This window comes from Amblyomma maculatum, chromosome 1, assembly GCF_055883805.1.
Source record: "Amblyomma maculatum isolate TAMU_Amacu chromosome 1, ASM5588380v1, whole genome shotgun sequence".
Lineage (NCBI taxonomy): Eukaryota > Metazoa > Arthropoda > Arachnida > Ixodida > Ixodidae > Amblyomma > Amblyomma maculatum.
In genome coordinates this window covers 74151278-74163548 of record NC_139344.1, presented here as the reverse complement: position 1 = coordinate 74163548, position 12271 = coordinate 74151278, and the positions used below count along the sequence as shown (strand labels likewise).

General features: G+C 44.3%; 1 protein-coding gene across 1 annotated transcript in view; it reads left to right on the top strand.

The window, feature by feature from the left end:
- Positions 1–3573: 3573 nt before the first annotated feature.
- LOC146202814 (nose resistant to fluoxetine protein 6-like) overlaps positions 3574–12271 on the top strand; it is a 37652-nt gene continuing 28954 nt past the window's right edge. Inside the window, exons 1-2 of the mRNA XM_084585127.1 lie at positions 3574–3826; positions 11697–11908. Coding sequence (XP_084441253.1) covers positions 3574–3826; positions 11697–11908 — 465 coding nt within the window. The remainder of the gene's footprint in view (positions 3827–11696; positions 11909–12271) is intronic.

The window sequence follows — 12271 nt, the reverse complement described above, 5'->3', positions numbered from 1 at the left end:
CTTTCCGCAGTTGGGACAAATGGGGTGGTCACTTGGGCACGTGGTGCGGTCGTGATTTCCACCACAACGAGGACAGCGCAAGGCTAGTCGGCAAGCAGTAGTAACATGGCCAAAGCACTGACATCTACCACATTGTTGCGGATTTTGAATGTATCCATGCACACGTTATCGTGTACATCCAAGAATAACGTATTCCGGCGCAGATTCCGCCACAAAAACAATGCGGATATTTCCTGAATTTCTCAGACGGCGCACATATTTTATCGCAACTTTCTGCAGATGTGTCGTGTTATATCTTTTTGAGAAAGATCCAGGGGCATCCTTGATTATTCCTACTCCGTAGTTGTTTGGCCGGGACTCGTAAGCTTTCACTGCGATTCCTGCTATTGATCATATTTGTAAAAGGCGTTCAGTAGCGACCGCGGTTCCGGTGTCAACTGCCAGAAGATTAAGCTGCTCGTTCGGGCCAACTTGAAAGACGCCATCTGAAGCCAGAGATTCAAATGCTTGCCTGATTGCCAGCGGATTAAAGCGACAGAACAAACGAGAATCAAACGGGAAAACCGGGACAGAAACTGTCCGGTGAGCTCATTTCTGTCTCGTGTCCCTTCTTTTTCCTGGTCGTTGTTACTGCGCTGGGCCCCGAAAAACCCCCCCAAGGGCCGCACATGCGACGGCTACCCGACATCCGAGAATAGTGGCAAACGTGTGCCTATAGTTGATAATGTCGTTCAGCTTCAGCTACGCCATCGCGATATATAAGCTTAAGAAGGGCATGAACTAGCCCAAGGTTGTGTCAACGCCCTTCACATAATCGGGGTACATTGTGCGGCGTCTCGCTAAGAATGAAGTTTTTGTTACAACCTTTACTAAAGTGGCTGTTGCTGTAGCTTCTAGATCCAACTCCACCCTCCTGATTAGGCGTTGCGAAAGAACTTGCTTCCCCCCCCCCCCCCCCCCCCGCGCCTCTGTTCTGTCTACGTATCCACCGCGCAAAAAAAAATAGTGCTACCTTGTTTCATTATCTGATTTTATCGTTCATTGCCACTGCCTTATACCGGTACAACAACGTATGCAGTATCAGGGCTTTTAAAAACACGCGGCTCACTCCTATGTGTTTCGCTGTTCTATTGATTTCAGGGTATGTGCGGCATGCGCTCAATGTGTGAGCTCAGCTGTCATTATACAAACGCAACTGTTCACCACCTACTATGGATTTGTCCAGGAACAAGGGCATCATAGACATGGTTCTGGAATAAGCGGGATTAACGGCGACAAGGGGAGAGGATTACACCAAATGGATGACTGAAAACGATACGATCAGAAGTTTTCTCTGCCTCATGCGTGAAAATGGTTTACATATCATTTCATATAGTACGCCTTATGGCTAGTTCGGGAACAAAGTGAAGAATACATACGTCTGCTGCATTCATAAGAAGGGAGCCAACAGCCAGTGACGCAAAAGAAAGCATAGGTGATGTTTTTATATAAATTTGAAATATTAATTAAACATGGATGGAGAAAGGCGACTAAAAAGTAGAAAAAAAAAACAGCCATAGCGTCAGTCAGATCCGAACCCACGAACTCCGAATTTTGGGTCCGGTGATCTGCCACTGAGCTATGACGACTACATTTTTTTAATTATTAACCAGAGCTATGGTGACGGCTGTTTGATCCTCCACTTTTTTTAAGTATTTACGTTGCACGTAACCTATCCTTGGTAGTGTTGGGCAGTGCCACTCTCCTGCACAGCGGCAGATGTGGACAGCCATATGTTACCGCTAGCATCCTGCAGACCGTGACCCAGTGGAAAGGGTGTCAGCTGGGTTATAAATCTCGTACAGACCCCGCCACAACATTATAGAGCACTCATGGGCGATAAAATGTTTTATCCCGCTTAACCTAGCGACAATTAGGGAGTACGTGCACCTTGCACATAAATGAGCACGTACCACTGTTGCGCTCACATGCGGGTCCGAGTAACCATCGTATCTTCTCTACAGACGGTGTGACACATTTTTGAAACACCAGAAGCGTGCCCTGTAACATTATGGCCGCTCCTGTGTGCAACCTATGCTGTGAAAGCCGTCGGATTCGAAGCCCTCGTTAAGATTATAAGCAAACAAATGCAGTGAAGATGGCGACATACATACGAAGAGAGCCACTGACACAAAGGAAGACATAGGGTGGTAGTTTTTATATAAATGATAAATATTAATTAAACGTGGAGATAGTTTACTAGAAAGTAGAAAAGAAAACGTCCACATGCCGCCGCTGGGATCATACGTATGTCATAACGTGGCTATTCATTTTCCCTGAAAATTTTTGCTGATGGATCTGCTGCCGTTATACAAATTTACGTGACTCATATTCTTTGCGCGTTGCTGGGAGAAAAATACCTACCAAACACGCTTGTCAAGAGCGCGTTCCTGAGCGAGAGCTGTTACCTTGAGTTGGGCATTCTTTCTCGAATAAAAACTTTCGACAGATCGCAGCCCTTCTGAATAAATGTCGAGTCCCTAAAACTCCCCGTCGGCCGCAAACTCAAAACTCTAAAACATGTCTTGCACGACAAAGGCACCGAACACTTATGTCAATAAATGGGATGCTAAGTAAAGCCTTGATGTCTCCAATAAAGTCCCATTGCACGGAAAAGTGAAACAAGATGACAGAGAGTACCAGGAAGACGAAGAAGGAAACACAGGAGGCAAATAGTGAATAGACCTTATGGAACGAGGTTACTTAGTCGGCTGCATTAGAGGCAACATTCATTACTCTAATTCACTGCTCTTGCAGCAGGGTGATCTCTCGCGCAAATGGAGGGTTTCCGTGTACAAAATGCGAATACTCGTTTTGCAGTTACGTTGAGCCGCGTTAAAGGTTTCGCTGCTCCTTCATTCGTAGGCGCGCCCAAGTTCACTCATCGGGAGGCGCTCAGGCGGATTCACACTCGAAGACTACTCCCACTTGCCCCTGACTGCGCGTGAAAACAAATACACACCTTCTCTGCCACGCTTGGCACACTCACGTCGGCGTGTGCCCGCCAAGGACCCGACGGATAAGCTGCGCAGGCGGCTGACCCGCAACGTTGTCCGCGTTTCCCCAGGGCACATTTCATGCTCGCCTCACTCCTCGCCCTTTCGGTAAGGAGCCAGGAGCCGATGCTGGTCGCGCCTGCTGGGCAGAGGCCCTCTCCCCTTGACCGGAGACTATATAGGATTCTTCCGACACAGGCGGAACCTTCGTTGAAAGAGTAACGTGCGTCCGCGGACGAAATCGAGACCCCGAACCGATCAGTGCTGCCTCCCCACGAGTGGGCCGTTTTGCCTTCTTCGCGCCTTTAGCAAGCACGATGATGAACATTTCCTCACTGCACAGGAGTCGTCTTCGGTGATGAAGCTTTCCTTTCTCTGGATAGTCGGGTAATGGCTAGCGTCGTGGCATGGACATGCACATCAGAGTAAAACTTCGCCCGTGAAGTGTTGGCTCAGACTCAGTCTACGCACACCGTGTTGATCGTGCCTGACGTTACTGTGTTGGACATCAGCAGTCTGGATCTCGCTAGTCGACGCTATGAAGCTTGCCCGGGTGCTCATCGTGGCTGCCGCTGTGTGTGGTACAGCAGTGCATCATGTCGATGCCTCCGCCAAAAAGAAGTCTCCGGAACTCGTTGAGACGATAAAATCCTTCGTGGCTAAGATACTGAATAACCCTAACAGCGGGCTCACGCAGCGACTCTTAGAAGCAGAAATCTCTCCCTCGTGCATGGTGGGCCTCTTGAAGCTCATGCGTGGCATCCGGAACGTTGAACCCTGGGCCTTAAGATGTAAGCCTCAGCAGCCTTATTCTCTACCTTTGCGCAGATGCAGGCACGTCTGACGAAGTGGAGTGCTGCTTGATGTATACTGCAAATGATCCATTGTTCGTTACTCAATTCAGTCACTGTCATGCAATAGCGCTGGTTGGAACAGTGTATGATTAACGAGTGCTCCTCGCTAAAAAGGAAAACTTAGCTAGGATATAGCAATGCGGCCGTACAGACAGTTGACTCTACTTATTAGAGATTCTGGAAGGCGAACCTTTCGCGACGAACTGGAAAACGTCTGAAGAGGAACCGTTTTCTTATCCGTCGTCTAAGTGTTCGTGCGCAATCACTTCCTGCCGAAGCTAGCGTCACGTGTGATATTTCGTAGGGTTGAGCTAAGGGGATGATGTAATTTGGGAACCTGAAATTCTATTGTAAAGTGATTTCTTTTTTACTGTGCTTTTTTTTTTTCATCTCTTCTGTTGTCAGGCTAACTGAGGTATTGCGATGCTAAAAAAGTACAAAGAATTTTAAAGAAATAAGAATCAAGAAATAAAAAAGATAACGCGGTTACAAAATCCACCGCAAGCTCTTTTCGCTTTAGTTCACAAGAAAAAAAAAAACGAACAGCAAGAAACTGCTTTTACCGTCCGTGCAATGTGACTTCATTAAGCGAATGCACAAAGAAATTTTCCCAACTACCATTATCGTTGAAGCCTGTAGTGGAAAATGTAACGAAAAATTAATAACCATCTTTCGGGCATTTCATGCCCACATACCAGGAAAGTTTGGACACTTTTTTGGGGGGAAATATTTGTGGTTGGTTTGTGGGGTTTAACGTCCCAAAGCGACTCAGGCTATGAGAGACGCCGTAGTAGAGGACTCCGGAAATTTCGACCACCTGGGGTTCTTTAACGTGCACTAACATCGCACCGCACACGGGCGCCTTGCTTTTCGCCTCCACTGAAAAGCGGCCGCCGAGGCCGAGATGGAAATACTTTTTGAGCGTAATTTTTTATATGTTGTTAATCTTCATGATTACAATCGCAAAATAAGGAGGTTTCTTTTTTTTTTTTGCTGAATAATTAAAAAAAAACACGCCTAACTGGTTTTATGTGGCAGCCATAATAGTTACTTGAGACCCCAGGACAAACTTCAGAAGAGAAATTTTGCTGCTCATCGGGAGCTCGAACCCCTTCTGTCATTATGTTCTAAATGTATTTTACTATATTCCACAGTTTTCTCACACTTATTCTAAAATGGTTTCCATTGGTTTTGTATGGATAGTCTAGATTACTCATTGTTAGCTCGGGAGGTGCTTCAGAAGCAAAAACTAAATTTTGATACGCATCGGAAGTACAGATACCATATATATCAATACGTTCACAAAAAGTACCTTAGAGTAATCCGCAGTTGGCTCGTATTTATTTACAAAAAGAGCCCGACGGTTTTTGCGCCTTTTTAAACTACTCGGTGTGAGCAGAGGAGGAGTCTTAAGCACAAATTTAAGCCACGCGTCGGAAGCTTACATCATCATTCAGAACATGTAGATAAGGATGTCTTCAGATATCCCCACATTGCATACAGTTGAAAAGTGCGTCAGAATCCTGGATCTGAAAGCAAAAAAATAAATAAATAAAAAATAAAAAATGATAATAGATAAAAATAAAAATAAAAAAGAAGAAAATTGCCCTCGTTTACCTAGAAACATCGCAGCTTCGCCGAAATGGGTGCGCTAAGTCATTTGCAAAGTGGCACATACGTCAATTTAACTTTTTATGTCGAAAACTTGGGGCAAATCAGTCGCTGACCGTATGTCGGTCCCCCGTCTGGCCCACAGCGACTGCTTTGCAGCAATAAGTGCCTTCTGCACCACAGAAATTGTTTTCGAGCAACTCGCTTTATCCTTCGAGGGCAATACATCGTGTTTTCAACGAGCAATTTGCGGGTTTCGATTTTCTAACGCCTACACAACGTTTCCACAGCGGATGGGCTATGATAACCCTATTATAATGCGAAGCAAGGGCTATGATAATGCCAAGCAACTGAAAAAGAAACGTTTTTAGGTTGCGCAACATTTGCAAGGCCTTCTTGATTAACCTTATTCAACTTATGTATTAGACTTACCTTATCTAACAAGAATTTCGACAGGAACTCCTCTAGCTTGGGATTGTATTTTCCTTTCAATTTCATGCCGTCCTCCACCGAGTGTGCGTGTTCACTTTAATACGCTTAATGTATCTCTTTCCATCCAGTTGAAATGCAGCAGCGACTTTTTCTTTCCTGTTTATGCCTACCTTTTATGTCTCGCCGCTTATCGCTGATAATAACGTTTTCAACGGATCTGATCATAATGTTTGTAACGAAGACGCCTCGCAAGGGGCTCGAGAGCTATCACGACTACTATAAACGTAGCTACTTGGCAACCTGCCGATTTGGACACACGTTTGCCTAAAAGGCGTATCGGCATTGCCTGAAGCTCTGCGGTCTTCGCCGCTATATTACCCCACCGGATATTTCAAAAAACTTTATTCACAAAGCGCAAGGAGATATGAGTAGTTCTAGTGAAAATTAACGCAGTAAATTTCACGGGCCAAAACTGCCAATCCGCAATGAGGAATGCTGTAGTCCACTGTTACAACAACGAGGAACCTCATAGCCATTCACTTATTACGACGGATCACGCGGGATAATGAAGTGTCATCGTCATCAGCCTGGCTATACCCACTGCATGCGAAGGCCTCTCCCATATTCCTCCAATTGAATGAATGATGAAGTAACGAAATGTAAACATAGTCAAAATCTATCTAGTAACTAAAAGAACAGAAAAGAGACGAAAAAAGTGCACTAACTAAGACAGCACCGACTGGGTAATGTTTTTTTTTTTTTTTCTTTCTCTAAGACTCATATATCTGTGCAAAAAGTACATGCGAAAGTTCGGCGAAAGCCTGGTTCTATATACGTCCCTCGCATGCCCCCGCACACAAATTGAATCAACATTCGGTGACTATGAATGCAGTATCATGTAGTACCTGTACTTCTGTGTCCATCTTTCTATCCGGTCTGTTTATTGCTGTTCCTGAGTATGTGCTCTGTAAATGATACGGCAGGTGCCGATAGCCGGTATGAAGAATGAGCGACGAGGATATAGAAGGGCAGTTTTTTAGCGCCTGTAGGAGTGCACGAATCATTGGCTTGTACACGCTGACCGGCTACAGTGACTTGGAATAGATAACGGCAGCATGGGCATTTTCTCTAGACCAATTGCGCAGCTCACCAGAAAATGGCGCGAGTTTTGTGGTGCGAATGCTATTAATAAGTTCAGTGCTCTTAATTCTGTAACCTTTATTTTCGCATAACAAAAGCAGCTTGATGCATATAAATTCGATAAAAAAACTCACGTTAATCAGGCGACGCCGATATTAATGTCATGCCATTCATGTCCGAATGATATAACATCTGCATTAGCGGACCTCGGCGTCCATCACAGCGTAACTCCCCCCTCCGATAAACAAAAAATCAGGGCCACATTTTTGCATACAACCATATAAAGTACGATATTTTGCAAGTGAGTCGAGCAAAAAGACGATAGCGTCAGTTCGTTGCCTCATGCAAGCTCCTTGAGCCGAATAGAGCAGCTCTGGCAGGTAACACGCGAGAACTCGCGCTTGCCAGCTGAATGGGATTGCTGGTGGAACTATAAGGCTCAGTACATAAAATGCACATTGATTCCCCCAGTGCACTCGTCCATCATTTGCGGGCTTGATTCCGTTTCTTTTCGTTTCAGCGATTAAAAAAATGTCAGTGTACCCCTGCCACCTTAAAGAATACTGAATTCCAAGGAGGTGTAGAGGGATCTTCGGTGACTGGTATCGCTGTCGGGATTTCGTGCAATTTTTCGGGTTGATAAATAGAGATTCGAAAACAGTTATGCAGGTTTATAGTCGATCCGCGACATTTTCATGCTTTTTCCGCTCTGGCCTACAGTTTCAGTGAGTTGACATCTATACCTAACCTTCCCTCTAGACCACCGCTTCTAAGTTTCATGAAAATAAAACAGTGAGTTGCCGTGCTTTGCCGAATTTAAGGAGAGAAATTGGCTAGCATGGCGTAAGCCGCTTTCTATATATTCAGTGCACCGTTTTAGTTCATCAATGGCTTCCGAACGAGCGTTGAAAAACACTTGTATTTTCACTTTGTGCTGCCATTATTGCGAAGTGGCAGTCGCTGAATGAAGCAAACGAAGAGAGTCTTTATATGTTCTCGTCGCCTTTCTCCCAGAGCCCCAAAGTACCAAGAGAAAAATGCACACGGATTATTTGTAAATGCCATTCGACAGCGTTTTCCACTGTGCCCTTTGGTATGCTGAAACTCACCGGGACTACTTTCTCGACCAGTGTATTACGGGAAGAGCTTTACGTTAAATGGCTTGCTAGCATGGCACAACAAACGATGTCTCTCTCATCCACTAATGAGGACGCCTTTCGTTTGAGGAATACGTCAATATGCGATCTTATGCCTTATTAAGCGTATGATCTTCGTTGCGCCACAGCGACCTAAAGTTGAGAAGTTTCTGCTGATGAAATTTAACATGGTTACGTCAGATGAAGCAGGCAATAGAGCGACAAACGTATTGTCAAGCTTTGCCTGCATTAGACAGTAACAACCAGGTTTAGTGGAACGCACTCAGAGCGCGGCGAGCAGCTTGCACCTATAACTGCCGTGGCACCGTGCCTAGCTGCATGCATTTTTTATATGTGGCTTCCGCGCGAGCATATTTCGCCGCTTGCTGCCACTGTGTCACATCGCAGTGGAGTGAAGCATGATGCTTTATCCAATATATTTTGGGTAACATCTGCGGCGAACAGCCAGTTAGGGTGTGCGTTACAGCCTTATAGACTAACACTAGAAAGGAAATTTTCTGGTAGTACCGCATTATCCCTTCTCACTCCCATTGATGCTCTTATAAGTTCACCTCCGTTTGGACCTTCGTGTCTGTTACTTCTTAAGGCATATATATATGTCACTGTCGAAAAGATGCGTACTTCACGAAAATCTATATGCCCTCAGCCTTTCTTGTATATGGGACGAGAATGTTCGCTTCAAAATTACCCTGAAAGGCCTCTTTGCGGCGACGCTGAAAGAATTCCTCGCGTTTGCCTTTTTTGTTTGCTTTTAGCACGAATGTTCGTTAAATTACAGCGCTTTTATAACCCTTAGGTATAGACGGAGCAATGCTCCCCGCCAAATGAGCCAAGACTCCATTCGCTTAGTGCGTTCTCTATTAATAAACAATCAAGTTTTTCCTCTTTGGCTACCGCAGCAGCGAACATCCGCGATTGATTTCCAGCTCAGCGCAGTTAAGCCGTCGCCGCCGGGCCGTCTGGATGTCGTGTCCTTGGCGGCGCGGAAAGTGCGAGCGGTAACACACGCCTGAAATACGGGATCCCACGTTGCATGTGCACTACCAAAGTCCCTCTCACGAAGCGTCCGTCTGAAATCGCACGAAAGGGTGTGCAAGGTGTTGCACCTTGTCTTGGTGAAAAGAAATATTAGTGTACTGTCGTATTTTTACATACATGCGATGGTGCCAGTACACTGGACACGAATCGTGTAACTTCTCTCACCTGTCCCATAATCTTGGAATCTTGCCACTCGGTGCGCATCTTTCGTGGGGCCCAAATATATAGCCGCTAAACGATACGAAAGCGGTTAAAATAAATAACCATTAACCTATTTGGGTTTTGGGTTTTAAGTTCGCCCTCTTCATAAGTTAAATTTTTTTTTCTACTAGTTTATCCGCCAACAGAACTTTTTCAGCCGACATTCACACATTGAATTAAGGTATCCATAAAACAGGGCTAGCAATGCATGGAAATAGATTGCGGGCACACGGGCGCGGACTTACTCCAGAAGTTTTATTGCGGAGAGGCTGGCAAGTAGCTCACCAACCAGGAAAATGCAAACATTACACAAAAAGAAACTTGAGGTTATCAAAGAAACTAAATTTAATTGGAGGAACTTAGATATCCCTGAAGAGCGGTAAGACGAAAGCATTTCCAGCGAGTGTTTGCCCTCATTTACCGCTTCTTTCATTTGCATTATTTTTATCCTTTTTTTTTCTTTTCTGCTTCTTTTTTTTTTTTTTTGCTTTTTTTTCTTCCCCACTAATTATTTTTCTTCTTCTGAGGTTTTTTTTTTTTTTCTCTTTCTTCCTCTTCTACTCTTGACTGACTGTTTTCGATGTAATGCAATGACGAGACCTGATAATAATGCTTTGCATTGCTTTTGCACGTTTTCTTCCCAATTCCGACGTATTTTTCCCAATTTAGACGTCCGTGGCTGTTTTGACCTCTGCGCACTATATCGAAGTTACTTGTTTTTACTCTTTTTTTCTTTTACTCTTGACTGATTGTTTTCGATGTAACGCAATGATGAGGCCTCACATTAAAGCTGGGCAACGTTTTTGCACGCTTTTTGCACAATTTCGGCGTTTATGGCTGTTCTGACGTCTGAGCAATATATTGACGCCCATGGCTATTTCAACGTCGAATTGATTTTGTGGTTTTAATTAACTATTTATTCGAAATCAACCCAATTTTTCGTATAGAGACATTTCATTCACTCTCTACCTTCTTTCACCGAACCTTTTATCATAAATCATGTCATTATACGATAGCGACGATGTGACAACCTCTGCGGACGGACATTTTCTGCGCACAAACATGAGCCTATAAAGGCGTTAAAAACATGGCCAGAATGAGGACGACGTAACTGCCATGCAATATATACACAGCGAAGATGCACGTCATCGTGTTTTCAGTTCACGAGAATCTTGCATTCTTAAATTCAAAGTTTAACTATCGCATCGACATCTTAACTAGAGATTACTTAAATATCGCAACTTGTTATTGGCTACAACTGCCTCAAGCAAGCTTAAAACCGCGATCTGAGCCTTTCTACGTATATGATACTATGTTTAATTAAATGCACGTTTCAAGGTCGCTAAAAGTTCTAGTGAACGCATAACTGCCAGCTGCCCCTTTTTGTTCATTTTTCGTTGTTATGAATGCTGACCTATAGTTTGCAAAAAAAAAAATAAAAAAAATAACTATTTGTTGGGCTTTTTCGTCTTTAATGGGTACATATAAAGTGCGACAGCACACAGAAAATACGTTGGTTCCTTATCAAGCTAGCCGCCAAAATCTGCCATCGTATGGAATATGTATTTTTTATGCTCCTTCATATTGACTGACTGGTGGGCCTTTACGAGGACTCGACATTGACTCTCACCTTCTGAGATTCTTTTATCAGCACAGATATCCTCAGAACACCAGCTATTTCATGTTCTGGTGCCATCAAAGAGCGGCAACCGTAGGCGGCAGTCGAAACCGCAGCATCATCATTAGTAGCAGAACGCCATAACAATTTAGAAATCAGAGAGGCTAGGTTCATCGATTTGCTCTACGTTTTCGGCGTCGTGTGATGCGGGAAATAACACATGAAGCACCACACAAAAGCGCTTTTTTTTTTATATCCTTTCTTCGCACCTTGTTACACTTTATGGGAGTGGAGAAACAGCAAGAATGATAGCTAGTGACCGCTTAAAAATGAAAACTAAATTGTACATTCGTTTTTCAATTAGTTAAACAGCACTTCAACAAGGTTGAATTAACGGAGCACGATTGTACGGCAGTTTTTCCTGCTCTCTTTGGGCACATTTTGAAGTTTCTTTGATAGCCTCAAGTCTCGTTTTTGTGTAATTTTCACATAAATTCTTGGTTGGTGAGCTGCTTGCGAGCGTCTCCGTGCTTTGTGATGATCTTCGGCGTGCGCTCAGTCGAAATCAGCTATTCAAATGCATCCAATGGGGCTCTCTTTATTCGTGCAGTGTTCGACGCTTCCGGGAAGTACCCAACAGGCCTCTTCCAAGGTAGCATGGCGGACCTCGGAGCATTCGACCAATGCGTCGAGACCCTTGTGCGCGACGAATTCGGCAATGAGAAGATACGGGGCCAATACTGCAACCTGTTCGTGCCTGCGATCAACAACTCGGAACTTGTAGAGTACGCTGCATCCGGTCTCGCAATGTCAAATCCTCGGGTAAGCGAGTTAAACCCAGGCTAGCCGCTCCGTGTCGGCACGAGCGAAACTGAAAATAAAGAGAAAGCAAGCTTTAGATTGAAGCTTTTAGGAAACATAATACACCAAAATGAACCCAGCATGTGTTTTAACTCAATGACAAATCACCTGTACTCGCTTTAGTGCTTTATAGGCATTTTTCCTTCGATTGGTGTTTGGTGGCCAAGTGAAATTCAAATTCTCTGTTTAAGGAAGGTATAGAAGGATGAAAAGGCATTGCGACTTGGTGCCTGCATTTTTAAAACGAACATTAAGGACGACTTCCTCATGATTTGGTTCGCAAAGGATGGAGAAGCATGTATGAAAGCCTCTACTTCTGCTGCT